Source organism: Theropithecus gelada, chromosome 16, assembly GCF_003255815.1.
Source record: "Theropithecus gelada isolate Dixy chromosome 16, Tgel_1.0, whole genome shotgun sequence".
Classification (NCBI taxonomy): Eukaryota; Metazoa; Chordata; class Mammalia; order Primates; family Cercopithecidae; genus Theropithecus; species Theropithecus gelada.
The window spans coordinates 60,443,085-60,471,001 of record NC_037684.1 but is presented as its reverse complement, the minus strand read 5'-3'; the positions used below and the strand labels follow the sequence as shown (position 1 = coordinate 60,471,001).

At 46.8% G+C, this 27,917-nt stretch overlaps 2 protein-coding genes across 6 annotated transcripts in view; one reads left to right on the top strand and one right to left on the bottom strand.

Annotated features, from left to right (window-relative positions):
* LOC112609821 (neuferricin) overlaps positions 1-27,917 on the bottom strand; it is a 36,660-nt gene that overhangs the window by 7,915 nt on the left and 828 nt on the right. The window contains exons 2-3 of one of the 5 annotated variants that reach the window (XM_025362956.1): positions 15,201-15,214; positions 1,001-1,141 (exon numbers count right to left, since the gene is read on the bottom strand). In XM_025362956.1, coding sequence (XP_025218741.1) covers positions 1,001-1,055 — 55 coding nt within the window. In that variant the 5' untranslated portion in view covers positions 1,056-1,141; positions 15,201-15,214. Of the gene's footprint in view, positions 1-1,000; positions 1,142-2,928; positions 3,003-5,991; positions 6,852-15,200; positions 15,215-27,917 lie in introns of those variants that run through there. The other 4 variants (XM_025362953.1, XM_025362954.1, XM_025362955.1 and 1 more) reach the window with 4 other exon arrangements.
* The window catches only part of ZZEF1 (zinc finger ZZ-type and EF-hand domain containing 1), a 143,076-nt gene continuing 122,102 nt past the window's right edge, over positions 6,944-27,917 (top strand). The window contains exons 1-2 of the mRNA XM_025362949.1: positions 6,944-7,413; positions 24,572-24,716. Coding sequence (XP_025218734.1) covers positions 7,060-7,413; positions 24,572-24,716 — 499 coding nt within the window. The 5' untranslated portion in view covers positions 6,944-7,059. The remainder of the gene's footprint in view (positions 7,414-24,571; positions 24,717-27,917) is intronic.

Here is a 27,917-nt window from a genome sequence, read left to right as displayed (position 1 = left end):
TCCAAGTTAGGTCTGTTTCGATAGTAGAGTGACACTGGTGTTCCTCAGGAAGCCAGTCGTGTCCGAGTAGGACTCGTGAGAGGCGGGGGCTGCAGACAGATGGGAGAAAGGGCTACAACCATCCCACATGTCCGTACTTGTGAAGCAATCTAGTGTTTAGTGTCTTTCATTGAGGCTGGAGTGCAGTGGTGCGATCTCGGCTCACTGCAACCTCTGCCTCCTGGGTTCAAGCGATTCTCCTGCCTCAGCCTCCTGAGTAGCTGGGACTACAGGCGTGTGCCACCATGCCCGGGTAATTTTTTTATTTTTTAGTAGAGACAGGGTTTCACCATGTTGGGCAGGCCGGTCTTGAACTCCTGACCTCAAGTGATCCGCCCGCCTCGGCCTCCCAAAGTGTTGGGATTACAGGCGTGAGCCACTGCGCTGGCCTAGTGTTCAGAGTCTTTAACACTGCTTCAGAACACAGTTTGGTGTGTTTTCATTTGAGAAACAAGTCCCTCACGCAGCACCAGTAAGTAGCAAGTGCAGTGCCCTACACCGTGGTTTGATTGGCATCACTACCACCTGGGAGACAGCTCACTCAGGAAGTTTGTCTCCTCCTAGAGGACCACATCAAAGGGGACTTGTGGAAACATAAATTTAGGCTTCAAGCCTTTCTGGCTGTGTGCTGGAGCCTGATGCATAGAGCACAGTGAGATGGGGAAGCTGCCCTTTTGGAGCTGGTTGTTCAAGGATGGTGCAAGCAATCACTGGCTGTGCTGAAACTGAGGCCAAAGCAAACAGCTTAGTAATCCTCTCCCAAGACTAAGAGGGGCGGAAGCAGGTGCCCATCCATCTCCTTCTGGGCGTCTCATCCCTATTCTAACAACCAGAATTTGAAGTAAAACAAATCCATGGCTGTTTTTCAGATTTTAACCTAGAGCCCAGTCCCTAAAAAATCTCAGCCCCCTAAAAACATTGCAGACAATCAAATGAAACGTGTGACCTGTGGACTACTTACCAACACATATGTAATTCTTCTCATAGAATGAAAGCCAATGTTGAAGTGTCAGCATCTCAGAAGATGACAAATCAGATATATCATCCACAAGGCCTGCTTCAGAATAGTCCCCGGTCACAAATGCTCTGGATGCATCTCGGCCTGAAAGAGAGAAGTTTCCATCAGATCCAGTTGTAAATGACTGACACTGTCCCCACTCAAGAATCTATTTTCTTTTGTGTTTTTTTTTTTTTTGAGACAGAGTCTCGCTCTGTTGCTCAGGCGTGCAGTGGCATGATCTGAGCCCACTGCAACCTCCACCTTCTGTGAAAGAATCACTTTCAAGTGATTCTCCTGCCTCAGCCTCCAGAGTAGCTGGGATTACAGGCGCCCGCCACTATGCCCAGCTACTTTTTATATGTTTTTAGTAGAGATGGGGTTTCACCATGGTGGCCAGGCTGGTTCTGACCTCAGGTGATCCGCCCACCTCGGCCTCCCAAAGTGCTGGGACTACAGGTGTGAGCCACCGCACCCGGCAAGAATCTGTTTTCTGAGAAACGTCTCTTGACAAGCCCCACTCCTCACCCCCAGGGAAATGGGGTCCCCACCACCTCCTCTGTGACAGATGCTCCTACACCTTGGACACACATCTCTTTGGCATTGATCACATTCTTTCATTTACCTTCGGCGATATTTAACACAGCTGACTGCTTCCCTTGGCCTGGTTTTCCTCCTACTTCTCCAGTTCCTCATTGTCTACCAGCCTTAGGGGTCAATGACCATCCACACCGCCACACTTGACAATCTTATCCACACCTGTGGTTTCAAAGCCCATGTACAGGCAAAGATAGCCACATCTGTATCTTCAGCTCAGATGTCTCCCAAGGCTCACACCTGTATATCCAATGCCACTTAGATGTCTCACAGACATCACAAGATCAAAATGTTCACACTGGCTGGGCATGGTGGCTCATGCTCATAATCCCAGCTCCTCAAGAAGCCAAATAAGGAGGACTGCTATGACCACACCACTGCACTCCAGCCTGGGTGACAGGGTGAGACCCCATCTCTCTTAAAAAAAAAAAAAAAAGTCCACATTGAACTCATGATTATTGGCACCCTCACAGCCAGGAAACCTGTATCTACTCCAGTACTGCCTGTTTCAGTAAATGCCAAACAGTTGCTCAACCCAGGAATGCAGTTCTTTTTGTGTGTGCGTGAGACAGAATTTCACTCTTGTCGCCCAGGCTGGAGTGCAAAGGCACAATCTTGGCTCACTGCAACCTCCGCCTCACGGGTTCAAGCAATTTGCCTGCCTCAGCCTCCCGAGTAGCTGGGACTACAGGCACACGCCAACATGCCTGGCTATTTTCTGTATCTTTAGTAGAGATGGGGTTTCATCATGTTGGTCAGGCTGGTGTGGAACTCCTGACCTCAGGTGACCTGCCTGCCTTGGCCTCCCAAAGTGCTGGGATTACAGGTGTGAGCCACCGCACCGAGCCTGGGGAATGCAGTTTTTTTTGTTTTTTTTTTTGAGACCGAGTCTCGTTCTGTCACCCAGGCTGGACTGCAGTGGTGCAATCGCAGCTCAGTGCAACCTTCACCTCCCAGGTTCAAGCCAGTCTCCTGCCTCAGCCTCCCGAGTAGCTGGGACTACAGGTGCCCGCCACCATGAACAGCTAATTTTTGTATTTTTAGCAGAGAGGGGGATTTCGCCACATTGGCCAGGCTGGTCTTTAACTCCTGACCTGAGGTAATGTTCCCACCTTGCCCTCCCAAAGTGTTGGCATTAGAGGCATGAGCCACCGTGCACAGGCTGCCGTTCCTAACACTCCCTTCATCTGTCACATCCAGTCTCCAAGTCCTGTTATTTTCTTCCTAAGTAGTGTTCTTGTGTCTACCTGTCTCCACCCACATCTAAGCAAGCCCAGGCTGCCATCCTCTCTCACCTGAACTACTACAGTAAACCCTGAGGGAGACCTCCCCACATTCATTCTTGCCCCACTAATCTGCTCTTCATACCACACTCAAATGATATTTTAAACATAAACTGATCATGTCATTCTCCTGCCAAAGAATCCTCAGAGGCTTCCCTCTGCTCTACGAGAATGTCCAAATTCCTGCACCAGCTGCCACCAACGCTGCCTTGCCACGTTCCTTTTTTTTTTTTTTTGGAGACAGAGTTTTGCTCTTGTTACCCAGAATGGAGTGCAGTGGTACAATCTCGGCTCACTGCAACCTCTGCCTCCCGGGTTCAAGTGATTCTCCTGCCTCAGTCTCCTGAGTAGCTGGGATTACAGGCATGTGCCACCATGCCCAGCTAATTTTTTTTTTTTTTTGAGACAGAGTCTCGCTCTGTCACCCAGGCTGGAGTGCAGAAATGCTCACTGCAACATCTGCCTCCGTGGTTCAAGCGAGTCTCCTGCCTCTGCCTCCCAAGGAGCTGAGACTACAGGCACACACCACTGTGCCCAGCTCACACAAACATTTGTACATGAATGTTCATAGCAGCATTATTTATAACAGGCAAAAAGGTAGAAAGAAACCAAAAATCCATCAACTGATAAAATGTGGTATATCCATATTATTAGAATTAGAATATCTATGGATTATTATTCGGTCATAAAGGAATAAAGTACTGCTACATGCTCATACACCATGGATGAACCCTGAAAACATTATGCTAAGTCAAAGAAACCAGACACAAAAGGCCACATGTGTGACTCCATGAAATGCCCAGAATAGGCCAATCGACAGAAAAAAAAAGTAGATAGTGGTTGGCAAAGGAAGGAATGAGGAGTGACTGCTAATAGATAAGAGGTTTCTTTCTGGGGTGATGAAAATGTTCTAGAATTAGTGGTGACATTTTTACAAGTTTCTGGTTATATTAAAAAAAAAAACACTGGGCCGGGCGCTGTGGCTCACACCTATAATCCCAGCACTTTGGGAGGCCGAGGCGGGCGGATCACGAGGTCAGGAGATCCACACCAACCTAGCTAACACGGTGAAACCCCGTCTCTACTAAAAATACAAAAAATTAGCTGGGCATGGTGGCGGGCACCTGTAGTCCCAGTTACTCGGGAGGCTGAGGCAGGAGAATGGCATGAACCTGGGAGGCGGAGCTTGCAGTGAGCCGAGATTGCACCCCTGCACTCCAGCCTGGGCAACAGAGTGAGACTCCGTCTCAAAACAAACAAACAGCACTGAATTTTGGCTAACACCTGTAATCCCAGCACTGTGGCAGATCGAGGCAGGTGGATCACTTGAGGCCAGGATTTCCAGTCCAGCCTGGCCAAGATGGCGAAACCCCATCTCTACTAAAAATACAAAAATCAGCCAGACGTGGTGGTGCACACCTGTAATCCCAGCTCCTCGGGAGGGTGGGGCACAAGAACATTGAATTCAGGAGGCGGAGGTTGCAGTGAGCCAAGATGGCACCACCGCACTTCAGCCTGGGCTACAGAACCAGTTTGTCTCAAACAAACAAAAAGGCTGGGTGCAGTGGCTTACACCTGTAATTGCAGCACTTTGGGAGGCTGAGACGGGTGGAGCACTTGAGCTCCGGAGTTGAAGACCAGCCTGGCCAACATGGTGACAACTTATCTCTACAAAAAATACAAAAATTAGCTGGGCATGGTGGTGCACACCTATGGTCCCAGCTACTTGGCAGGCTGAAGTGGGAGGATCGCTTGAGCCTGGAAGGCGGAGGTTGCAGTGAGCCGAGATCACGCCACTGCACTCCAGCCTGGGTGACAAGAGCGAGACTCCATCTCAAAAAAAAGAAAGAAAAAAAGAAAAAGCACTCCAGAAATCGAAGGTTTTATGCCCACACTTGTGCAAACATCCAACGACATCTCCAACAGCACAGGATAGGGCAGCGCAACGAAACCTGCCTTCACTTTGATTCCAGTCCCAGCTCTGCTTCTAACTCACTGTGTAGCCCTGAGTAAGTCCCTTCCCCTGCTGGACTAGCTCAGGGGCTTTGCGAGACCAACTGGACTTCATTCCTTTTCTGTCAACCCTTGTATTTCTGAAGCACTCCCTAGACAGAGGGAAGGGGCTTGTATTTTAAGTGCTAGAGGGAGCTTCCCAACTCCCCTAAGATAATGACAAGTGGAAAATGCTTCTTTAATATCAGCCTAGTAGCTGATCTTAGGCCTGCCCTGCACTTTTTTTTCTTTTTAAATTTTGGAGGTCAGTCCCGCTGGCTGGCAAGGCAACACCTGTAAAAAGCACTAGGCTGGTGGTCCAAGTCCATGTTCTGTCAGTACTCAGGTGTGAGGGTTTTAGGCAAATCACATCCTTTAATCCCCTCAGCTGTAAAACAGGGACACCAGCATAAACTTAATTTGACAAATGTTCCTTGAGGCCTAACATATGTACAGCTTTGTTCTACATATGAAGGACTGTAAAGGGGACTGGACCCCTTTCCTGTGCCCTAACCTCATAATCTTTTCTAAGGAAAGCAAACAGGTGCATCTGTACTAGAAGCAGGAATGACTCAGACCAAATGTACTATATGACGGCCATAAAGGAATGAAGTATTGAGGCATGCTCATAAACCATGGATGAACCTTGAAAACAACACGCTAAGGGGTGGGGGGGAAGACAGATTATTTCGGACCCGGGCATAATGAAGAAATGGTTGGAATTAGTAAGGAAACTGTGAGGGTAGAGGCGGGGCGGGATCTCATTTATCTGTGCCCTGAGAAGTCTGGCACACAGCCCGTATCCTCGGTTTCCGACGGTGGGTAATGGTTACCGAGAGAGAAGACATGTTTCTCCAACATAAGTCATGCAGGGCGGGCCATGACAGAGCTGGCCCACAGTCCCGCCAGAGCCAGAGAGCCCAGAAGGATGGTGCAGCTCGGAACCGCCCGTCGCGCGGGTTTGATGGACGTGGGGTGGGGTGGGGGGGTGCGGGCGAAATAGATGAATAATGAACGAACCACGCGCAGGTGGCGACCGGCTCGCGCCAGCGGAGGGAAAGGCGTGAGCAGCCTCGCTGATACCTGCGAAGCCGCTATAGTGGGACCCAGGCTCGTAGTGCCTCCGGCCGGAGGACACATCGTAGACGCGGCCGAGCAACGCCAAGTAGAGGCCCGGGTCCCCTGGGCCGCCGCGATAGCGAGACAGCTCCTCCGGTATGAAAAGGCGAAAGCCAGCGCGGGGACCCCACCAGCCCATAAGCCGTGCTGCCATCACCGCTGCTGCGGCTACAGCCAGGCCCAACAAAAGCCCACGGCCTCCGAGCCTCAGCATCGATACGGCCGCACGCGCACCGCACTGCCCAAGTTGCCGCCTCTGTCTACAGCCAAGATGGCGGAGACGCCGAGAGTGACGTCATCGGCGCGCGCGCTCCCTCTCAGCTCGCTCTGTCTGTATTCCTGGCTCTGGCGATACTGCGACTTTTTCCTTGTACCTTTTTTTTTTTTTTTTTTTTTTTTTTTTTGAGACAGAGTTTTAGCTCTTGTCGCCCAAGCTGGAGTGCAGAGGCGCAATCTCGGCTCACTGCAACCTCCGCCTCCCGGGTCCAAGCGATTCTCCTGCCTCAGCCTCCCGAGTAGCTGGGACTACAGGCACGCGCCACCACGCCCGGCTAATAGTTTGTATTTAGTAGAGACGGGTTCACCACGTTGGTCAGGCTGGTCTCGAACTCCTGACCTCAGGTCATCCGCCTGTGTCGGCCTCCCAAAGTGCTGGGATTACAGGCGTGAACCACCCGCGCCTGGCTCTTCTCGTACTTCTTGGCTTGCAGGTTGTCAGCCCCAACAAAAATGGCGGCAGCAGAGGCTGCGGAATGACGTAGATGTTGAGACAGACTCGTCCTCTGGGAAATCAAGGTTGCACCCTTTGAGGCGGTGCTCCCCGCCTAGCTGTCGTGAGTTGGTAGAGGCCTGCTACCTACGTGACGGCGCCTTTGCGACAGCAGTCGTCGCTTGACGGCCAGGAAGCCGGAAGCCGCAGCCGCCGCCGTCGTCTCCTCCCCGTCCCCGCCCGCCGGCTGCTGTCGGAGGTTGACAGGTCGAGGCGGGGAGGCGGCGGCGGCTGCAGAGCCGGGCGCCCGAGACGGAGACCTCATGGGGAACGCTCCGAGTCACAGCAGTGAAGACGAAGCGGCAGCTGCCGGGGGCGAGGGCTGGGGCCCACACCAGGACTGGGCCGTGGTCTCGGGCACGACCCCCGGCCCGGGCCTCGCGGCTCCAGCGCTACCGCCAGCCGCGGCGCTGCTGGAGCCGGCGAGGCTGCGAGAGGCTGCCGCTGCGTTGCTGCCCACACCCCCCTGCGAGTCGCTGGTGTCGAGGCATCGCGGCGCGTTGTTTCGCTGGCTGGAAGAGCGGCTGGGCCGCGGCGAAGAGTCTGTCACTCTGGAGCAGTTCCGGGAGCTGCTGGAGGCTCGCGGCGCCGGCTGCTCTAGCGAGCAGTTCGAGGAGGTCAGGGCCGGCAGGCGACTGCGGGGGTGGGGCAGGGCGGTCGCCTCCAGGGGACTGAAGGAAGAGGTGGGCATTTGCTTTGGAGAGGCCAGGCGGAGACCCATGTCAAGTGTTTCCAGCTTTTCACCAGGCGTTTGCCTTGTCTCTCTCTGTCCTGTGTGAGAGGTCTGGAAAGCCTGCATGAGGCCGTCCTTGCTCTGAAGAGCTGGACAAGCCCAGATGTCTCTGTATGTTGTAATGCAGACCTTTGTGCAGTTGATGGACGCTACTCTCTGGAGACCTTTTATCAGGTTCTAGAACAGTTTGGAGAGAAAAGAGATGTGAGGATAGGAGGAGTGGCGCTGAAAACCATTTTTTATATTGTCCTGTCCACGTTTTTACACGGCACCTTCCGAATTCAGTGTGGGCACCGAATGAGTGTGGAAAGACAGTAGTAACGTACTGGAAAGGTTCACATTCTGAAACCTATCCTCCTGATGCAAAAACTAGCTTTCCCAAAATACACATTGGTTTGTAGACCCTTAAAGAACTATATGTTAGACTCATTTAAACCTTCATAGGATCTGAAACTGATAGGCAAATACCGGGTTTCCTACGTCATTTCACAATTACAAGTGAATACTTGTAATTATATGGTTCTTCATAGAATCACCAAGATCATGTGTGCTAAATCATTAAGAGCAAATTGATTTGGCAACAAAATGTTTTCCTTGGAAGGCGTCTTGGGAGTTATCGACTGGGTACTTCACTTTGAGTTGACAAGACTGATCCAGGGTTACCCAGTGAATCATTAGTAAAACTGAGACTATCACCTGGATCTTTTGCTTTTTTTTTTTTTTTTTTTCCTTTCTTTCAATTTTTATTTTAAATTCAGGCGTACATGTGCAGGATTTGGATTTGCAAATTTGTTACATAGGTAAACTTGTGCCATGCTGGGTTACTCCACAGATCATCCCATCACCCAAGTGTTAAGTCCAGCATCCATTAGCTATTCTTCCTGATGCTCTCTCTCCCCCCACCCCCACCCTATTTTTTGTTTTTAATGTCTCACTACCTACTTCCTGGGATCCTATTTCTTTTAACTCCACGGTATGACAAAAAAGGTACTTAATCTGTGAAAATGAGTCATCCAACCATGTAGAATCTTCAGTGGCCACGAAGGGGGAGTACATAAAGCAGTAAACCAGCAGGTACTTGTAATGCCTTTAAACGATTCTGTTTACTTGAAAATCAGAGGCTTTTGAAGTATTTTAAGAATGTCTTCCTGTACATGGCCAGAATTCAGATAATGTAGTTTGTGTGTTTCTTATGAAAAAAGTGCCTTTAAGGCATCCCAGCCCTTAAAAGTAATAGTCATGGCCGGGTGTGGTGGCTCATGCCTGTAATCCCAGCACTTTGGGAGGCCGAGGCGGGAGAATCATCTGAGGTCAGGAATTCGAGAGCAGCCTGGCCAACACGGTGAAACCCCATCTCTACTAAAAATACAAAAATTAGCTGGGCCTGGTGGTGGGTGCCTGTAATCCCAGCTACTTGGGAGGCTGAGGTGGGAGAATTGCTTGAACCCAGGAGGTGGAGGTTGCTGTGAGCCAAGATCGCACCACTGCTCTCCAGCCTGGTCCACAGAGCGAGACTCTGTCTCAAAAAAAAAAAAAAAAAAAAGTCATATTAGTTAGTGAAAGATCTCCTTTTTTTTTTTTTTTTTCCAAGAATACATGTAGCACCTTCCCTCTAGTATCTATCTGTATTATGAGAATATGAAGTGGTAATGGAAAGAACCATGCAGAACTGTTCAAGGAGTTGGCACTTTGCAGATTTGTGCAAAGGCAAATGGAGAGAAACACCGTTTACATTCTGAGATGAGATCTGACAGAAATAGAACTTTATGTAGAGTTCATAAGGTCAAGGTGTGGTTCAGAAATCACTGAGGGGTTGTGGCATTATTGTTCACTGAGCAAATGTTTATTGGGCGTATATTGAGTGCCACTGACTTGGATGACAGTGGACAAAGCAGATACTTGCTCTTAAAGAGTACGTAGTGTGGTGGAAGAGACCGGTATTAACCCAGTAATTGTAAGATATGGTGAATGTTAACCAAGGGAAGGTATAAGGAATAAGTAGCAAGTGTATTTAACCTCACCTAGGGCTCAAGCAAGAGTTACCTGACAACCTAACATTTCAGCCACAGGTGAATGTTGAAAGCAGACAGTGTTACAGGAGGTAGTAACAGCGTTTCAGGCAGAGGAAATTGTATCCACACAAGTCCAAAGTCCAGAGAATCTGGAAGAAGTCTGGTATGGTGTATTAGGGATAGACAAATCTTTTTCAAGGGACAGAAAACCTAGTGCACCAGTGGTTTAAACAAAGAAGCTGCTCTCTTATGAAAATATTCAGGTTGGCGGTCCAGGGTTGATGTGGCAGTTTTATCATCATCAGGGACATGGCTTCATCCATCTTGTGCTGTCATCCTCCACAGACATCTTCCACTTGGTAATTCTATTGACTCCTTCTCCTGTCATTTTCCACATTCCAACAAGCAAGAAAGGGAAAACGGAAGGAGAGAGCTATGCTCACTCTCTTACGGGCACAGCTTACATCCCATAGGCCAAAATTCAGTCACATGGCCGCATTCAGCTGTAGGAGAGGCTGGGATTCTTTTTCCATGGCCATATATTCAGCTAAAACTCAGGACTTAATTATTGAGGAAGGGGAGAGAAAATATTGAGTTATATTTGGCAGTCTTTGATTCCCATAGCTAGGTCATACAATTCTGTGAGTGAGGCTTAGCCAAGGTTTAAAAACCTGATCGTGATAATCTCACAGTGGCTACCCTCTCTCGATAATCTCACGATGGCTGCTCTGTCTGTAAGGACTAGTAAGTTAGGACTAGCCAAACAATACAAGAATTAGCCATGCATTTGATTCCGTGCTTTAAAAATGTCTGTCCTTAGACTTGAGTGAGTATATACTTTCGTGTATACTTACACAGTTAATTCTGTGTTGTTAATCTACATCTAAGCTTTTGAGAGTATATTGCTGTATTTTACTACAAGATGAAGGGCTTGTGAAATAATAAAATGTCTTTATGGTAGCAACTAGAATGACAAGTTGTTTCCGTCATTCATTTTTATAAGAGCTGACATGGTAGAACAATTGCCATGGCTGTGCATGGTTTATTATAATGCTGAGAGTTTCCAAGTGTTCCATGTTTCTTCTTTGGCTTCCCAGCTTACACTGCCATTCGTGTCCACGCAGCTGTCTTGCTTTCATATTCCTGTGATCTCAGTTACTTGAGGAGGTTTTATAAAGAAGTTCTTGGAGTTGGACCATGGACCAAAGTCTGAAGCCGTATCATTTTATAGGACAACACACCTTTTCTCGTGGTAGGTGTGGTCCAGGGAGAAAGGACTCTTCAGTGTGTTCACAGGGAGCAATATTTAATTGACTGCCTTGTAGAGGGGAAATAGAATTAAAATTAAGTGCTTATTTCACATCAGAGGTTATAGATTAGATATTTGTACCCTTAGAGTATGATTCTAGAAAATCTAGGGCAGAAAAGTGTGCTGAGCACAGGGTGATAACAGATGGCCCTAAAGTGAAATTTCATATGAATAGGTCCTGTTTTACTAATTTGCCACATAGTTTTGGTGCCTGCTTTGTGAAATTCGTGGGGTGGTAAGCTGTAAGGGAAGGGCCGTTTTGATTCATCTCTGTTCGTCGTCTTAGCAGCCTGGGTGGCTGCCAATGCCCAGGTGCTTTGGGGGACTGTGGAAGTTGTAGTCCACACACACTCAAACCTCGTATTTTATATTCAGTCTGTAACCTTTTAATAATAAAATATTTCTTGACATTGAAGGAAACAGTTAAATACAGTTTTCGTGAAAACTTTGAAAGGTTCTTAGGCACTTTTGGGTTTACAGGAAGTTTGTAGAAAAGCCCTATGCCCATCTTCGTATTATTATGTGAAAAGTATTAGTCAACTTATTTAGAATGGCTTTGAGCCCAGGAACTCTGCCCGCAGGAATATGCAGATGTGATTATCCGCCCTTTTAAGACTATAGACTGTAAGAGCTGTGTGTGTGCACCTTAAAGCAACAGCAGGCTGCCAGCTTTTCTTGCCCTCAGCCGGGAGCCCTCGGCTCTCCACTACCTGAGGGACCAAATCTGTATTTGTCTGAATTGGCTGAAGCCCATACATCAGCCTAACTCTCTTACCTAATTTCCCTTCCCCACCTGCACCAGCCCTGTGCTAGCTAGTGGGATACCTGCTTTGTCCCTAACTCCCTTACCTAATTTATCTTCCCCCCGCACGAGCCCTGTGCTGGCTAGTGGGATGCCTGCTTTGTCCTGTGTATGGACCTTGCTATCAGTTCTTGAAGATTCCCCACCTTGGCACTGTCACCTGGTCAGCACCATGTCTTCTGTGGCTTGATTAAGATAGTGTCTCCTTAATGGTGTTTTCAGCCCTACACCTGAGGCTCCCGTTACCTGTTCTGTACAGATCCTTTGGCACTTGGAGCATACTGTCTGGCCTTGTCGTGCAGCTAGGCTGTGAGACCACCAGCCTCCTGCCTGCACTACCATTGTACACAGGATGTCTTTGGTAAGGGATGGCTGGCTGTGGATGGTGATAAGGCAGATGTCTTTGGTAAGGGATGGCTGGCTGTGGATGGTGATAAGGCAGTACAGGAAAGATCCTTGGTGAGTGGAGATGATGATGATGAAGATGATGATTATTTTGAGACGGAGTCTCTGTCACCCAGGCTGGAGTGCAGTGGCGCAATCTTGGCTCACTGCAAGCTCCAGCTCCCAGGTTCACGCCATTCTCCTGCCTCAGCCTCCTGAGTAGCTGGGGCTACGGGTGCCCACCACCACGTCCAGCTAATTTTTCATATTTTTTAGTAGAGACGGGGTTTCACCGTGTCAGCCAGGGTGGTCTCCATCTCTTGACCTTGTGATCCGCCTGCCTCAGCCTCCCAAAGTGCTGGGATTACAGGCATGAGCCATCGTGCCTGGCCGAGTGGAGATTATTTTTGCTTGCTTCGGCTTTGCGTGCTTTGCTGTGGGAGAGTTGATGGTATTGGTTTCTTTGGAGAAATTCATGACCTAGGAGAGCTTTGGAGGAAAGGCCACACAGCTCTTTTATCTCTCCCTGATTTCCAGAATACCACCTCACCGTGGTACTGCCTTGCTTTAGAAACTTCAGTGGCTCCCCATTGCCTTCAGAATCGCATCTGAATAGTGAAGCAGCCTTGACACTCTTATACCTTCTACCCTTGTCTCCCAGTGCTCTTTAAGCAGCCACTTTATTATCCTGTTTCCCATGTGTGTGGGAATTTTGTCCTTTGCTCTCCTTCTCTCCTGTCTGCTCCTTGCTCCATCCTAAGCCCACTCCAATTTCAAGGACCACAGAGAAGCACTTACCAGCAGCATGGAGTTTGAGAAAGGCTTCACCGTAACAAGGCTTGAGAGGCTGGAAGAATTTGCCTAGCACAGGAAGAAGGGGATACTTCGTTTGAAAGGCATAGCATATGCAAATATACTGAAGTGAGAGGGCATGGCACATTTTGAGAATGATACTTTAGCACCTAGTCTAGAGCCTGAACTGGCTGGGACCTTGGTACTCATTGCCTGAAAGCTGCCCCTCCCCTCCTCCAAAAAGGGACCTCTTTCCTAACAACCTGGGCAGGTGTAGTTAGCTTGTCACAGCATCAGCAGGTTTGCCATGTTATGAGTCTGCTCATTCTGCTGTTCTTTAGACTGAGCTTGAGAATTGGGCCTCGAGCCAACCTGCTTGTGAGCAAGTTCTAGTTCTACCATTCTCAAGCCAGGTGACTTTGGTCAACTTACTTGACCACAGCATCTCAGTTGCCTCACCCCATTAAAACAAGCTCACCTGCTCAGTGCTCAGTAAGTGTTGTAATTGGTACTGTTACTGTTTTCTGTGGTTGTAGTTCAGTTCCAAGATGTTTATTCCAGCCTGTATAACAGTCTTTTTTTTTTTTTTTTTTTTTTTTTTTTTTTTGAGACAGAGTCTCACTCTGTCGCCCAGGCTGGAGTGCAGTGGCACAGTATCGGCTCACTACAAACTCCGCCTCCCGGTTTCAAGCGATTCTGCCTCAGCCTCCCGTTTAATTGGGATTACAGGCACCTGCCCCCATGTCTGGCTAATTTCTGTATTTTTAGTAGAGATGGGGGTTTCACTATGTTAGCCAGACTGGTCTCAAACTCCTGACCTCAGGTGAACCACCCGCCTCAGCTTCCCAAAGTGTTGGGATTACAGCTCTTTAAATACTTTATTTTAGATAAGGATATTCTTTTCTTTCTTTCTTTCTTTCTGTCTTTTTTTTTTGAGACAGAGTCTTGCTCTGTCACCCAGGCTGGAGTGCAGTGGCGCAATCTCAGCTCACTGCAACCTCTGCTTCCCAGGTTCAAGTGATTCTCCTGCATCATCTTCCTGAGTAACTGGGACTACGGGCATGTACCACCACCCCCGGCTAGTATATATATATGTTTTTCATTTTTGGTAGAGATGGGGTTTCGCCATGTTGGCCAAGCTGATCTCTAACTCCTGGCTTCAAGTGATCCGCCTGCCTCAGCCTCTCAAAGTGCTAGGTAGACAAGGACATTCTTACAGATGAGTAACCTGAGGCCTTGGATATGTGACCCACCCAGTCAGTAGCAGAAGTAAGATCAGATCCAGAGTTTTTGACTGATGGAGTGTATTTCTTTCAAGTGGAGCCACCATGCAGCCTTCTTATTTAAGCCAGTGCATTGCATTCTAGTGTTGCGATCTCAGCTCATTGCAGCCTCCACTTCCCAGCCTCAAGCGATTCTCCAGTCTCAGCCTCCCGAGTAGCTGGGACTACATGTGCCCACCACCAAACACCCAGCTAATTTTTGTGTTTTTTGTAGGGATGAGGTTTTGCTGTGTTCCCCAGGCTGGTCTCAAGCTCTTGAGCTCCAAGCAGTCTGCCCGCCTCAGCCTCCCAAAGTGCTGCGATCACAGGCGTGGTCTGCCGCTCCTGGCCTGGTCTGTGAGGCTTTTGGTAACCATTTTCATGTATGTAACGTGGTCTTGATCCCAGTAGTGGTTAAGGAGGTTAAACAGGAATGGATGAGGGCCTGAGCCTTTCTCATGCTGTCCTCAGGCTAAGGCAAATAGATGGAAATCTGTAGTTCAGCCAGCCCACTTTTCTGTCTCTTGTCCACAAAGTGGATCAATATGGCTTTCTAACTAGATTGTAATAACTTAACTGTTTTTTTTTTTTTTTAGACGGAGTCTCGCTCTGTCACCCATGCTGGAGTGCAGTGGCACGATCTCGGCTCACTGCAACCTCTGCCTCCCGGGTTCAGGCGATTCTCCTGCCTTAGCCTTCTGAGTAGCTGATACTACAGGCGTGTGCCACCACACCCAGCTAATTTTTTGTATTTTTTTTTAGTATTAATGGAGTTTCACCATGTAAGCCAGGATGGTCTCAATCTCCTGACCTTGTGATCCACCCGCCTTGGCCTCCCAAATTGCTTGGATTGCAGGTGTGAGCCACTGCGCCTGGCCTTTTTTTTTTTTTTTTTGAAACAGAGTCTTGCTCTTGTCACCCAGCCTGGAGTGCAATGGCGCGATCTCTGCTCACTGCAACATCTGCCTTCTGGGTTCAAGTGATTCTCCTGTCTCAGCCTCCCGAGTAGCTGGGATTACAGGTGCCTGCTACCACACTTAGCTAATTTTTTGTATTTTCAGTAGAGACGGGGTTTCACCATGTTGGCCAGGCTGGTCTCAAACTCTTGACCTCAGGTGATCCACCTGCCTCGGCTTCCCAAAGTGCTGGGATTACAGACGTGAGCCACCGCACCTGGCTGTAATAATGTTTTTTTGAAGTTTACTAGGCATCATCTTGTTCATGATCTTTTGGATCCTTACAACAAGCTAGGGGGAAAAAAGGTTGGGCAAGATGCCGAATTGAGACTTCAGGAGGCCAAGAGTCTTGTTCCAGATCTCATCATGGAGAATAAGTGGTAAATCTGTCACAATCGTGTAATCCAGGTTTCTTGTTTTAGTTTGACACTGTTAAACTTTTTGTCTCCCACCTGGTGCCTGTCATAGTGCCTGCACTTGGGTGCTGCCAAAATAGTGTCATGTGGGTGGCAGAGCACATAGTGGGCAGGTGCTATAGGAAGAGCCCTGAATTAGAGAGGAAGAGGAAGAGTACAGCAGACCAGGTAGCATCTGTGTGGAGATGGATGTTGGCTTCATGGAAACAGGGAGTGTTACTCTGGTTTTAGGGAGGCAAAGGTAGACTTACTCTGCTTTGCACTGTTAGACTAGACCTAGAGTACTGAGATGAGTTTTGGGCCCCACATTCCAAAGGCAGTGTGTTTCATACTGCCCCTTTAGTGGGTTGGAAATCTATTTAATGAGTCTTAACCTACTTATTAAAAAAATGAAACAGAATGGAATGGAATAGAAAATATCAAGCCAGGTGTGGTGGCTCATGCCTGTAATCCCAGCACTTTGGGAGGCCAAAGCAGGTGGATCACAAGGTCAAGAGATCGAGACCACCCTGGCCAACAAGGTGAAACCCTGTCTCTACTAAAAATACAAAAATTAGCTGAGCATGGTGGCATGCGCCTGTAGTCTCAGCTACTTGGGAGGCTGAGGCAGGAGAATTGCTTGAACCCAGGAGGCGGAGGTTGCAGTGAGCCAAGATCGCGCCCAGCCTGGCGATAGAGCAAGACTACTCCGTCTCAAAAAAAAAACAATAGAGAAAATATCAGAGTACATTGTAACTGATGAGAAAAAGTATTGCATTGTTTCTTGGTGTATAACAGAAGGTGACTGACCACTCTCAGAGACACTGGAGAACGGATTCAGGCAGTACAGAGGCACTTTTTTTTTTTTTTTTTTTTAGATAGAGTCTCACTCTGTTGCCCAGGCTGCAGTGCAGTGGTGTGATTTCAGCTCACTGCAACCTCCACCTCCCGGGTTCAAGGAATTCTCCTGCCTCAGCCTCCTGAGTAGCTGGGACTACAGGTGCCCCCCACCACGCCAGGCTAATTTTTTTGTTTTTAGTAGAAACGGGGTTTCATCATGTTACCCAGGCTGGTCTTGAGCTCCTGGGTTCAAGCGATCCACCCGCCTTGGGCTCCCAAAGTGCTGCGATTACAAGCGTGAGCCACCGCGCCCGGCACAAAGGCACATACTTTAAGAGATTTGTAGGTCCCATGCATAAGAGAACTTATGTAGATCTGGGGTGATCAGCACTCTCCACCCTTAATAGTCTCCAGTGGCTCCATGGTGCCCTTACTGTAATATCTGAGCTCTTCATCCTGGATCTGCCAGGCTTTTTTTATTCTGACCTCTGGCTCTGTCTGCATCACCCGCCCTGTTCCTTTCTAGCCACACCAGGCAGTTTATAGTTCTCACCATCTGCCATGCAGTCTTTATGTATGCTCGCACTCCGTCCCCTCTACCTGAGATTGCCCCTCCCTCGCCATATACTTTCAAACTCCTAGTTATCCATTAAAGCGCAGTTTAAGGGTTGTTTTTCTCTGGGCCATTTCCCCAAATGCCCCTCCCCGTCCTGGACTTCTCATCCCTGGAATGACTGTTGGCCCTTGGTATAGTGGTGAATTGTGGCATCTGGAATCAGTCCAGGACTCACATTCAAGCTGCATCATGTACTCACCATATGCCTTAAACAAAATACTTAACCTCTCTGTTCCTCACCAGCAAAAAGGTAGTACCTACCTTTAGAGTTGTTGTGGAAAATATGAGTTGATCCGTGTGAAGGGCTTAGAACTCTGCCTGGTGCTGACTAACATTGGCTGTTGTAAATAGTTGATACTCTTAGTTCTCGTATCGTAATTATCACACCTGTTACACTGCTGCTGTTGCTTTACAGATCTGTCTTCTAGGCTGTGAGGTTTTTGAAGGGAAAGGACTATGTATGCCCTATTCATCTTTGTATCCACAGAACCAAGCACAGGATCAGGTATATATATATTAAAAAATATATAATATATAATACATATTACATATAGTATGTAATATTATATATTACATATTGTATGTTATATTAATATAACATATAATCTGATAAGTTGCCATTATATATACGCATACATATGTATTATAGATAATATAATATTTATATAATGTAATATTAATATTGTGTGTGTGTGCGTGTATATATAATGGCAACTTATCAGACAGTGCTGAATGAATGTATGAGTAAATGGGCTTCTGTAAAGTCTTTTGGCCAGGATTTTGAAGATACATTTAAAGTTCAAAACTGATGGCAATAGGTAACATAGGGTACTCCTTAGTTTATAGAATTTGTTTACGTTATTATCCTGCTTAATCCTCACTAAACCCAGTTTCACATCTAAGTCCATTTTACTGTCAAGAAAACCCAAGCTTAATGAGGAAGCTGAGGTTTAGGGAGACTGTGTAAACATACTTAAAAAAACAAAAACCAGTTTCTGTCTCTGTCACCCAGGCTGGAGTGCAGCGGTATGACCACAGCTCACTGCAGCCTTGAACTCCCAGGCTCAAGTCATCTTCCCACCTCAGACTCCTGGGTAACGAACCTGAACATTTCTTTTCTTAAGACAGTCAGTTTCCGAGTGTTAGGAAATTACATAATTATTTGGTGAAGCTGTTCACAAAGCTGTGGTAATTTTTTTCCGTAGCCAAAATTATTTGTTTTTGTTTTGTTCGAAAATCCCTTTTATCATATTCATTAACTATTGACGAATCAATAGAATCTATTAAAAATAACAAAAATGGCCTGGCACAGTGGCTCGTGCCTGTAAACTCAGCAGTCTGGCAGGCCAGAGCAGGAGGATTGCTTGACACCAGGAGTTTGAGACCAGTCTGGGTAAATAGTGAGACTTTGTTTCTACAAAAAAATTTAAAAACTAGCTGAGCGTGTCCCAGCCACTCAGGAGGCTGAGGTGGGAGAACCACTTGAACCTGGGAGATGAAGTCTGCAGTGAGCTGTGATCACGCTCCTGCACTCTAGCCTGGGTGGTACGTGGAGACCCTGTCTCAAAAAGAAAAAAAAAAAAGATAGCAAAAATGTCACTATTCTTATAGCCTTGGTTGTATAGAATTTTTATTAGCGATACACAGCAGGAATTGTGTAGGAAGTTGGAGGTGCAGGGAGTACTTGATTTGTGGAAGTTTTGGTGGAAGGAGGACTTGAGCACTACCTTGAGATTTAGAGGGAGTGCGTCTCACTTCTAGAGTTGATAGGAGTTCACCTGGACAAAAGGTGCTGAAAGCAAGTTTTACAGATGGAGGAAGGTAATGGCGCTAAGAGGTTTTAAGCATTTGGTCTCCAGACGGTAAGGAACTCCAGGGGTTATCTGGTCAAAGGAAGGAGAAGGGAGTTGTGGTGAAGAACATGAACCCTGGAGCCTTAGATGCAAACACCAGCTGTGTGACCTCAGGCAAGTTACCTGACCTCTCTGTACAACTATAAGATGGGGAGGTTAATAGTATTGTTACTGTTATGAGGAATAAATGACATTGTAGCATGTAAAATGCTCTACTCAGTGCCTGGCCGTTTAACGAGTGCCCAAATATTGATTCAGAGTTTCCCAGTCTGTGTGTCATTCCCAACCGAATGAATGATAGCTGTGCTACTCTCCTCAGACCTTGAGTCTTACAAATATCATTATTTTCTCAGTATGCTATAATATGAACAAGTTGGGAAGGAGCTAGTATCTGGTAGTGTAGTGGTCACACCGCGGGGCCTCAGGGAATACGAGGCTGTGCTCTGTGTCACCTCCTCCTTCCCCCACCGGCTCCACTTTTTTTTTTTTTTTTTTGAGACGGAGTCTGGCTCTGTCGTCCAGGCTGGAGTGCAGTGGTGTGCTCTCGGCTCATTGCAAGCTCCGCCTCCCGGGTTCCTGCCATTCTCCTGCCTCAGCCTCCTGAGTATCTGGGATTACAGGTGCCTGCCACCATGCCCAGCTAATTTTTTGTATTTTTGGTAGGGACGGGGTTTCACCATGTTAGCCAGGATAGTCTCGATCTCCTGACTTTGTGATCCGCCCACCTTGGCTTCCCAGAGTGCTGGGATTACAGGCGTGAGCCGCTGCGCCCGGCCTGCTCCACTTTTTGTATTTGGGTTGTGCTTAAAATTTCTTAATGTTTAAAAATTCTTTTTTATTATTACCAAAGCAATATATGTAGATTTCAGAAAATTAAAAATACAGATAAGCAAGAATAAGAAAATACAAAACATTATATTACCACTATTAGCATCTTATTTTTTTGGAGATGGAGTCTCTGTCACCCAGGCTGGAGTGCAGTGGTATGATCTCGGCTCACCGCAACCTCCGCCTCCCGGGTTCCAGCGATTCTCGTGCCTCAGCTGCCCGAGTAGCTGGGACTACAGGTGTGTGCCACCAGGCCTGACTAAATTTTGTATTTTTAGTAGAAATGGAGTTTTACCATGTTGGCCAGGCTGGTCTTGAACTCCTGACCTCAAGTGAGTGAGTTCCACCCACCTCAGCCTCCCAAAGTGCTAGGATTACAGGCGTGAAGCACCTCATCTGGTCCACTATTAACATTTTAATATTTATTCTTTCAGGTCTTTTTTATGTGTACACACACACACGCACACGCACACGCACAGTATTACGCTGATCTCGAAGTTAGTTTTCTTCAAACTAACGTAAGATCATTCTCTACTATTCTTTTGTAACCTCCTTTTTTCAGTTAATGATCTTCACCTTTTTGTGTTGGTACATTTCTGCTTAAATTTATTTAGAGGAGATGAAGTATCACACTGCTTCAGAAAAAAAGTTTTAAATCTCATTCAGTCTATCCCCATGTTTGGACAGTCTGGAAACTTTGGTTTTGGCCAGGCGAGGTGGCTTACACCTGTAATCCCAGCGTTTTGGGAGGCCAAGGCAGGTGGATCACTTGAGGCCAGGAGTTCGAGACCAGCCTGGCCAACATGGCGAAGCCCCAGCTCTACGAAAAATACAAAAATTAGCCACGTATGGTGGTGCATGCCTTTAATCCCAGCTACTTCGGGAGGCTGAGGCATGGGAATCGCTTGAATTCTGGAGGCAGAGGTTGAAGTGAGCCAGGATCGCACCACTGTACTCCAGCCTGGTGGCTCAAAAAAAAAAAAAGGAGAAAATGTAGGCTTTTATTTTTATCAGTTATAAATGCGCCGACAAGACTTGAACAAGAAACACTGGTTTCCTGCTGTCCTGCCCCAATGTCTTATTCCCCAAGAACAATTACTTTTCAACTCTAGCTGGTTCTTGAGTATTTAACTCTGTATTACCAAGTAATATGTTTATGTTCTTTGTGATTGTTCTCAGTTTTAGGCTTTATCTATTTTATTTTCACCATCAGCGATGAGACTTCAGTTGTCTTTCGCCTTCCCATCCTTGCCCGTGCATGCACGTCCCCTGTCCTCCCGCTACAATTCTGTCCATTTTGTTTAAATCTCCCTTTGACCTTTACCTTACTATGATTACGTAAGTTCTTTACATTGCTGTGCCATACAGTACCATGTTTTTGTTTTTCTTTCTTTTTTTTGAGACAGGGTCTTGCTCTGTCACCCAGGCTGGAGTACAGTGGTGCAGTCTTGGCTCACTGCAGCCTCGACCTCCTAGGCTCAAGTGATCCTCCTACCTCAGCCTCTCGACTAGCTGGGATTACAGGTGCGTGCCACCACGCCTGGCTAATTTTTGTATATTTTTGTAGAGAGGAGGTTTTGCCACATCGCCCACACTGGTCTTGAACTCCCGGACTCAAGCAATCCACCCACCTTAGCCTCCCAAAGTGCTGGGATTACAGGCATGAGCCACTGTGTCTGGCCTTTTTTTTTTTTTTTTCTTATACATCTTTTTATTTTCTTCGGAGTTAACAATTGAATAGGCACTTTTATTTTCCTAATTTTTGGTCTTTTATCATTAATTTAGTTCCAGATTCTCTGCCAGTTGTCTAAATCTCCTCTAGCAGAAACGTTCAATATGTTGAAACACATGGGCATTCTATCAACTTCGTCTTCTCAAGGAAGTATTTCCTGAATCCTGATCTGCTTTAATCTAGATTTGTTCCTCTCTAGGTCTGCTGTGCGGATGTCATCTGAGAAGCTCCATCATCCTGGGGATTCATTTTCTCTTGTTGGGATCCCGTTTTTCTCCTATCTTGGCATATTTCTTTATCCTGGTGGCTGCATCCCCTGGTAGCTTTCTGGAAAAAGGAGGATTAAGTCGTTCATCTTTCGAGAACCTTGTATGTGTAAGAATGGTTTTATTCTGCTGTCTCACAGCTAATGGGATTTTGGCTGAGTGTTGGCTTCTGGGTTAGAAAGAGAACTCCCCAGAATGTTGCAGTCGCTGCTTTCATTGCCTTCTGGCTTCCGTGTGACTGCTGATACTCGGATTCTTGACCTTTGACGTAGAAACTGTTTCTTCTTCCTCTAAGTAGGACTTCTCTTTTTCCTCAGTCTTACACATTTCACTGTGATGCACTTTTATTCTGTGTGTAGGGTGATCAGCCCCTGCAGTCACAGAACTCATGTCCTTCAGTTTGGGGAAATTATCTTGAATCATAATGGTAGTGATTTCCTCCCCTACATTTTCTGTGTTCTATCTTTCTTAAACTGTTATTTAATGTGGGACCTCTTGAACTGGTCTCCTGATTTTCCTTCGCTTTTCTCTCCCAGTTTCCATAGTTTCGTCTTTTGGCTCTACTTTGTGGGCACTTTGGTCAACTTCACCTTCCACCCTTTCCTTTGAGATTTTTGTTTTGTTATATTTTAATTTTGAACAGCTTTTTATTTTTACTTATTTATTTTTGCTTTTGAGACGGAGTCTCACTCTGTCACCCAGGCTGGAGTGCAAGGGCGAGAGCCTGGCTCACTGCAAGCTCCATCTCCCGGGTTCACGCGATTCTCCGGCCTCAGCCTCCCTAGTAGCTGGGATTACAGGCACCTACCACCGCGCCCGGCTAATTTTTGTATTTTTAGTAGAGATGGGGTTTTGCCATGTTGGCCCGGCTAGTTGCAAACTCCTGACTTCAGGTGATCCGCCCGCCTCAGCCTCCCAAGGTGCTGGGATTACAGGCATGAGCCACTGTGCCCGACCTCATATTTTTATTTTCTAACTTTTTAGGTTTGGGGATACATGTGCAGCTTTGTTATAGACATAAACTCATGTCACGGGGGTTTGTTGCACACATTGCAACTAAGCCCAGTACCCAGTAGTTATTTTTTCTGCTCCTCTCCCTCCTCTCACTCTCCCCGCTTAGGTAGGCCCCAGGGTCTGTTGTTCCCTTCTTTGTGTTCATGACATTAATGACATTAATTTTAACTGCTGCTTCCTTCCTCCCCATTACAGCACATCAGGACTGTGTGACTCCCGGGCCTCTTTTCCCCGCACTTAAGATTCCCCCAACAGGGCACAGTTTCTGGTCTTCTCTCTATCGTGGGTTCTGTCCTCTGATCTCTTCCATTCATTTCTTTTTGGTGGGTGGCTTCAAAACCAAACTCACCTTTCTTGATTGGGTCTAGTCAGAGTAGAAAAAGATAATACCTCCTCTCCTTTTGAATGTTATACCGTGATTAGTGTAGTCTTTGATCCTGTTGACTTTTTGGATAATCTTGCCAGGTTGAACAGAGGCGAAAATAATGCTGTGATCTTTTCCATGCTGCTTCTAAGCTCACTGTCCCCCATACTGCATTTATGCCCATGGTTTTTGGACCCAAATACAGGAATTTGCATGTGTTCCTCTTAAACACTGCATTGTTCAGAGGTCTATGATGGAAATAGGGGTATTTATGTTAGTCATGAAACCTCAGTGGGATGCTTTCCTATTTCATGGAGGAGAGAAATAAGAAAAAGGGGCAGGAGTTTTAAGAAAGAGAGAGGGTTACTTGGAAAGGAGGCTTGAAGACTCCTGAAGCATTGCATGGTGAGGGCAATGTGTGAGTGAGTGTATCAGCAGGAGGACAGAAGGCATTGTTGAGGAAGGGATTGAAATCTGGGGAGAGAGGGAAGTTACTAAGTGAGGTAAGTCTTGTAGGATGTAAAGGAAGGGGGTCAGGGACACCAGAGGGTGAGGGTAGAAAGAAGGGGAACGCTACAGGGCCGATGTGCTTTCACTGTACTGGGCTCTGTTCAAATGTTACTTAATCCAGGCAGCAGCCTGTGAGTTTGACAATATTTGCTCCATCTTTCAGATCAAGAAGCTGTGGCTTATGGAGGTAAAGAAACTTCGATAAGGTCACATAGCAGAGAGTGATAGAGCAGATTTAAACCAAATCTCTACTGTCCAGGTTCCCCAGATGGCCCAACATGGGCAAGAGGCAAGTTAGATTACGATTAAAGGTTGGCGACAACAGGTCTGTGAAACAGATAAACCAAGTTAGCTCTTGTGTCCACAGAGTATTTAAAAGAAAAAGCCCAGGCAGATGCAGTGGCTCACGTCTGTAATCCCAGCACTTTGGGAGGCTGAGGCCGGCGGATCACCTGAGGTCAGGAGTTCGAGACCAGCCTGGCCAACATGATGAAACCCCATCTCTACTGAAAATACAAAAAATAAAAAAAAAATAAAAAGATAAAATTAGCTGAGCGTGGTGATGGGTGCCTGTAATCCCAGCTACTCGGGAGGCTGAGGCAGGAGAATCACTTGAACCTGGGAGGCAGAGGTTGCAGTGAGCTGAGGTCGTGCCACTGCACTCTGGCCTGGGCGACAAGAGTGAAACTCTGTCTCAAAAAAGGAAAAGAAAAAGCCCAGCTAACTCGAGCCTCTGTTCTAAGCCAATTCTTTATATTCTGGCACTTCGCAACCAGTTGAAAAACTTGACGGTGGCTGCTTCCTTCTGAAATTATGTAGTGGGAAGGAGACTTACTGTGTAATTACTCTCTTGGATTACTAAATGGTTATTCTCTTGGAATATAGGTTGCAATGCAAATAAGATGATAAAATTGCGTATACGTGTGTACTTGCATACATACATCCTACAAAGCACAGTGAGTTCCTGTTCTAAGTTTATCTTTGATTGATATATATGGACTCTTCTCCCTGAAACCAAAAATAAATAAATCACTGGTCTTGAGAATTTTAAATAAAAGAAAGAGTTACTTGAAACAGCTCTGATTTTCTTGCATCTCTTATCTTTAGGCCTTTGCCCAGTTTGATGCTGAGGGTGATGGGACAGTTGATGCGGAGAACATGCTGGAGGCCCTCAAGAATTCCAGTGGCGCTAATCTGCAGGGGGAGCTGAGCCACATCATCAGACAGCTACAGGCCTGCTCTCTGGTTCCAGGTGAGGCTTCCATCTCAGTGCTATCTCAGAACCAAAGTGAACTTTGCCCTACTACTGATTGAAATTAGGCAAAACTGTGGCCACATGCAGTAAAACTCCCCCAACAGTGTTCAGTAGGCACGTGATGTGAATTAGCATTTCCTCTAGTCATCTTCTTCATCCCCCGCTACGGTGGTGGCCAAGCAGTTCTACCGTTTTATGACAGGAACCCTTGTCAAGTGGCCGACTTCCTTATTGGTTCTCTGTATTTCGCTACAGAAGCCCTCCTTGACCTTTCATTCATTCTCTTAGCATCTTGCTTTCTTTTTGCAACATATTACCGTTGTAATTGATCAATTCACTATTCAGTTATTAGTAAAGTGTTTGTCTTCACTCCTATACTATAGTTCCATGAGGGCAGGGACCTGCTGTGTTATTTCTGCTGTGTCCTCACATTTGGGGCATTTCTTTTTTGGCATGTGGTAAGCGCTTAGTGGCTTTTTTTTTAGAAAGCTAGTACAGCTGTCTCTCCTTACCCATGTGGAAGATGTTCCAGCACCCACAGTGGGTGCCTGAAACCAAGGATAGTGCCCAACCTTGTATATACTATATATTTTTCTGATACGTATGTACTTATGATAAATTCTGATGTATAAATTAGGCATAATAAGAAGAGGTCAGGCCGGGTGCAGTGGCTCACACCTGTAATCCCAGCACTTCGGGAGGCCGAGGCGGGTGGATCACAAGGTCAGATTGAGACCAGTCTGGCTAACACAGTGAAACCCCGTCTCTACTGAAAATACAAAAAAAATTAGCTGCGCGTGGTGCAGGCGCCTGTAGTCCCAGCTACTCGGGAGGCTGAGGCAGGAGAATGGCGGGAACCCGGGAGGCGGAGATTGCAGTGAACCGAGATCGCACCACTGCTCTCCAGCCTGTATAACAATATACTCAAATAAAAATTATGTGAATGTGGACCCCCCCCCTCTCTCTCTCTGTCTCACAGTATCTGAACCATACTTACCTATTTTGGGGTCTTTATTGACCACAGGTGGGAGAACTACTATATACAGAAATTTAAGTGAGAATAAAAATAGCTTAAAATTAAGCAATGCCGGCGGAGCACAGTGGCTCATGCCTGTAATCCCAGCACTTTGGGAGGCCGAGGTGGGCAGAGTTCCCAACCTGAGGTTGGGAGTTCAAAACCAGCCTGACCGACATGGAGAAACTCCTTCTCTACTAAAAATACAAAAATCAGCCGGGTGTGTTGGCGTATGTTCTAAGTTAAACTGTTCTAAGTTAAACTGTAATCCCAGCTCTTCGGGAGGCTGAGGCAGGAGAATCACCTGAACCCCGGGAGGTGGCGATTGCAGTGAGCTGAGATCGCGCCATTGCACTCCAGCCTGGGCAACAAGAGCGAAACTCCCTCTGGGGAAAAAAAAAAAGAAAAGACATGGCCTGTGTTTTTGTATGTTTTTTTTTTGGGGGGAGCTCAGACTTACATAAAGACAGAATCATGATAAAATTAATATTTGTTTTTTCCAGTGAGAAGACAATTGTGTTTGAGAGAGAAAGAAACTTTGTACATTTTTGTTTTAGTCTTGGTTTACTTCACCTTAGCACTTTTCCTGCTCTGTGCACTTGGTGTCATAATACTTATGGGTCACTAGGGCAGCAATGGAGGCAAAATAGATTTGATAGACACATAAATGTAAATCTGATTGCTCTTGGCCCCTCTGGCTTGCTTACTGCTGAGTGATGTATTGAGCTAGGGAGGGATAGTTTCCATATGTTAATGAAGAATGTATATTTCCAGCCAGACGTGGTGGCTCATGCCTGTAATCTCAGCACTTTGGGAAGCCGAAGTGTAAGGATTGCTTGAGGCCAGGAGTTGAGACCAGCCAGGGCAACATAGTGAGACCCCATCTCTTAAGAAAAAAATTAGCAGGTCATGGTGGTGTGCAACATTGGTCTCAGCTACTCGGGATGCTGAGGCAGGAGGATTGCTTGAGACCAGGAGGTTGAGGCAGCAGTGAGCCGTGATCATGCCAGTGTACTCCAACACTGGTGATAGAGCGAGAACCTGTCTCAAAAAAAAAAAACCATGTATTTCCATTCTCCTTCAGGTTGTCTTTAATTATTTAATTTTTATAAAAATTAAATAAAATAATTATTTAATTATTTAACTTTTTCCCTAGTCTCATGGCAATTAAAATTATTATTATTTTTCTTTTGAGACAGAGTCTTGCTCTGTCACCCAGGCTGGAGTGCAACGGGATCTCCATTCGCTGCAGCCTCCACTTCCTGGGTTCAAGTGATTCTTGTGCCTCAGCCTCCCGAGTAGCTGGGAGCACAGGCGTCTGCCACCATGTCCAATTTTTATGTTTTTAGTAGAGATGGGGTTTTACCATACTGGCCAGAGGCTGGTCTTGAACTCCTGACCTCAAGTGATCCACCCGTCTTGGCCTTCCAAAGTGTTGGAATTACAGGCATGAGCCGCTGCACCCGGCCTGAATTATCTTTAGCTAGCTTTTATCTTAGTGTTTACATACTACTCCACTTTTGAATTACCAGCATGTGGATAGCGTCAGGAGCTTTATTTGGACACCTCAGACAGTTGTGGGGAGGAAAGCAAAGGGATTGAGACCAGGGAATCCACCAACAGATAATTCATAGTGCACTGCTGTGCTGGGGGATGAGACTGAGAAAACGTCAGGGTCTAGATCTCAAGGTGCTTACATAACAGGCTCATGACTTAGGGCTTCCTACTCAAAACTTTTCATCGGCACCCAGTTCATCAGTCTTGGAATGAACCTTTGTAAGCTGAAGTTGCTTTGGTGGTCGGATTTTTTAGTTGCTAACTTTCACCTACACTAAAACTAGTTCCTTTTGTATTTCATGGTGTTGGTGCTTAAGCGTTTAAAAAAAGAAAATAGTGGCCGGGCGCGGTGGCTCAAGCCTGTAATCCCAGCACTTTGGGAGGCCGAGACGGGCGGATCACGAGGTCAGGAGATCGAGACCATCCTGGCTAACACGGTGAAACCCCGTCTCTACTACAAAATACAAAAAAACTAGCCGGGCGAGGTGGCGGGCGCCTGTAATCCCAGCCACTCGAGGCTGAGGCAGGAGAAGGGCGTGAACCCGTGAGGCGGAGCTTGCAGTGAGCTGAGATTTGGCCACTGCACTCCAGCCTGGGCGACAGAGCGAGACTCCGTCTCAAAAAAA